The 3,504-nt window shown below is 38.9% G+C and overlaps 1 protein-coding gene across 1 annotated transcript; it reads left to right on the top strand.

Moving 5' to 3' along the window:
- Nucleotides 1-1,384: 1,384 nt before the first annotated feature.
- LOC141242977 (olfactory receptor 6N1-like) lies at nt 1,385-2,374 on the top strand. The gene has a single exon (XM_073668880.1). The coding sequence runs from the start codon at nt 1,385-1,387 to the stop codon at nt 2,372-2,374; it is 990 nt and encodes a 329-aa protein (XP_073524981.1).
- The last annotated feature ends 1,130 nt before the right edge of the window (nt 2,375-3,504 follow it).

Below are 3,504 nucleotides of genomic sequence, written 5' to 3' on the forward strand. Positions count from 1 at the left end.
GTAATGGACAACCAACAGAATCAACAGTCATGACACTCACGCTGCCAATTGGGTGCAATTGACAAATTTAATGAAAGAGGGTGCACTAATTAATAGCAGTTTGGAGTTTAATTAGTGAGGTCATTCATTCTCTGAAGACACAGGTGTCAGTATGGGCCTTAGTTAAAGAAGGAGGGCAGCAAACGCTGTACCTTCTGGTGTTATCTCTTGCTCAGTGAGTAAAATGGGTCGTTCTAGACATTGTACCGAAGGAGAAAGAACTATGATGAAGAAGTTGATCAGAGAGGGGATAACATAAAAAGAAGTGCAGAAAATAATTGTCTGCTCAGCTATAAATATTTCCAATTCTCTAAAATGCCAAACAAATCCCAAAACACGTGGTAGGAAAAGAAATACTACCATCCGCATAGATGATGGAATCACAAGAATGGCAAAGAAGCATCCAATGATCCGCTCCAGGGAGATCAGAGAAGATCTTCAGTTACCTGTGTGTCCTGCATCCATCAGAAGACGCCTACGTGAAACCAAACTATTTGCAAAAAAAACTCCTAAAGCACCATTGCTGAAAAAAAAGACAAGTTGAAAAGCTGTTTGCAAAGAACACATTGACCGGCTAAAGAGAAGTGGCGGAACGTTCTATGGACGGATGAGAGCAAGATTGTTCTAATTGGGTCTAATGGTCATAGACAAATTGTGAGACGGCCCATGAACACTGAATTCAAGCCACAGTACAGTCCGCAGACTGTAAAATATGGAGGTGGAAGCATAATGGTTTGGGGATGTTTCTTGTACTATGGAGTTGGGCCCATTTAGCACATACCAAGCACCATGGACCAGTTTGAATATATCAAAATACTGGAAGAAGTCATGTTGCCTTATGCTGAAGAACAAAATGCCCTTGAAATGGCTACATAAGCAGGACAACAACTCCAAACACACTAGCAAGCGGACAACATCTTGGTTCCAGGCTAACAAGATTGTTGTTATGAAATGACCAGGCCAATCCCCAGACCTCCATCCATATGACAATTTCTGGAGTGACATAAAAAAATGTTGATTACAAAACCTAAGAATGCAAAAGAACTGTGGCATGTAGTCCAGTCCGCTCGGGCAGGAATATCTGTGTGGCAGATGTCACACGAATATAAAGCAGTTATCGGAAATAAAGGTTACATAACGAAATAATTAATTCAGTGATTAACAGAAAAGCAAAGTTTGTATGCAAATTTCACTTCATAGGGTAAATATTTGAGTTTGTAAATGAAAATGCAGACACTGCTACTTTTTTTTTTAACAGCCTATTATTTCTTTTTGTTCATTTTCATTTTACAAATTGATATTATGATGCCCAAACCCATTTTCCCTCCACTCCTATCTATTAAAAATGTTGTGTTTCATTTTTCTGAACCAGGTGGATGAGGATATCCTTCAGTCAGCAATTTCTAATCTGACCGATAATCATGTAACTGAATTCATCATCTTTGGCTTCCCGAGTCTTCAGAAGTATCCCACTCTGCTTTTCTGTGTCTGTCTCTTTATATACCTCTTCACCATCGCTGGGAATGGAAGCATCTTCCTCTTGGTCATACTTGACCGGCGGCTGCATACTCCAATGTATTACTTCGTCAGTAACTTGTCTTTCCTTGATATGAGCTACACATCGGTAACCGTCCCGAAGATGTTGGCCAAGTTCGCGATGCATCTTGACACCATCTCTTTTCCGGCCTGTTTTGCTCAAATGTATATTTTCTTGTCTTTAACAGCAGCAGAATGTTTCCTTCTGACTGTAATGGCTTACGATCGATACGTCGCCATTTGTTCTCCTCTACATTATCTCACCATTATGACGAGAAGAAGGTGTCTACTGTTGACAGTCATAGCATGGTCCGGTGGTTTCCTCAGTATAATCACAGTCTTAACCTTAGCCTTGAAATTACCATTTTGTGGTCCTAATGTCATCCATCATTACTACTGTGACCATCCACCATTGCTACAGTTGGCTTGTACCGACACTTCCTTCAATGTAGCAGTTGGTTCCTCCATTGGGGCTTTTATTCTTCTTATAACCTTCATTCTAGTGGTCATTTCTTACATTAAAATCATCTTATCCATTCTGAAGATTAATTCCAAGGATGGACGCAAGAAGACGTTTTCTACGTGCGCCTCACACTTTGCGGTGGTCAATATTTATTTCTTGCCGCTTATCTTCATGTATGTTCGGCCAAAAGCTTCTTATTCTTCGGATGTGGACTCTCTGGTGGCCTTGTTGTACACAGTATTAACGCCTATGATGAACCCGGTTATATACAGCTTCAGGAGCAAAGACATCAAAGAGGCTTTCAGGAGGAAAATAAGGTTTCAAACCAAACAGTAGCCCAAATAGATGGAATGTGAATTTATGTAATATGTAACTTTATAGTTTCATTTGTTATTTTTTTTAAATTTACTTTGAAATTTTACCTTTTTTCCTGCCAAATTTCAGGTTTTGTTTTTTTTGCTCCCTTTTTCCAAGAGCCATAGCTTTTTTTTTAGATTTTTTCCATATCAGGGCTTGTTGTTTTTTTTTTTGTTTTTTTTTGTGGGACGAGGTTTCGTTTTCAATGACATCATTCCCTTTACTATACAATGTATCGGAAAATGGATCGAAAACTCCCAAGTGTGGTAAAACAGTGAAATCATTTTTATTTGGGTTTTGTTTATTGCTCATTAAAAAAAATGAACTGGCGGCATAAATTGTAAGGTCTTTGCAGTAATGATGGTACCAACGGTATACATTTTATTATTATTAATATTAAGGGTATGGGCAGATGACTGTGGAATCTCTCATCTGATAGAATTGGGCCGATCATGCTAATCAAAGTCTGATCAGAGTGTGATCTGATTCTCTTGGATGAGGAGAAGATGGAGAAAAAAAAATGTTTCCATCGTCTCCATTCTGTCATTCCATTGACATCAGTGCAGTCCAATATTTCCCCCGTGCTCATTGACTTGCATGGCCAAGTGCGATCCCAATATTGGATTAAACTTGTGCACGCTGCAATATTTTTCTTGAAAGTCTATGGCTAAGGAAAAAATTGGCCCCATAGACACAAATTGGTTCGAGTGTGATCCGAAGATTTGCCGGATTCAACTTGGACCGTAAATGGGGCCATGTGCACGAGCCCATAGGGCAGGTGCAGACGACTGTATATTCTCTTATCTGAGAGAATCAGGCTGGTTATGCCGATCATTATTGTAAAAAAAAAATCCCCCCCTAGGGGGAAAAGGGCCCTATTTTAGGAATTGTAAATAAAATTGACTTTTATTGCTAATAAATTAATAACATCTGAAACTAGTCCGATTATTAAAAATTCAAATGCGGTTATATATATTATATTACTGTCTATTTAGATATAAGGTTTAAACCCTAACTAACAAGAAACTGTTTCTTACTGTGCAATATTCATTCTGGGTTTACCACTCCCTAGCTGTAACATGGCTGCAGTCCGTAGACTAGCATAAAGG

The sequence above is a fragment of the Phyllobates terribilis genome, unplaced genomic scaffold, assembly GCF_046119375.1.
Source record: "Phyllobates terribilis strain yellow unplaced genomic scaffold, ASM4611937v1 Scaffold_2__4_contigs__length_985480577, whole genome shotgun sequence".
NCBI lineage: Eukaryota > Metazoa > Chordata > Amphibia > Anura > Dendrobatidae > Phyllobates > Phyllobates terribilis.

Coding starts and splice junctions, on each gene's coding strand:
- LOC141242977 (XM_073668880.1), top strand. CDS start 1,385: ATGTTGTGTTTCATTTTTCTGAACCAGGTGGATGAGGATATCCTTCAG.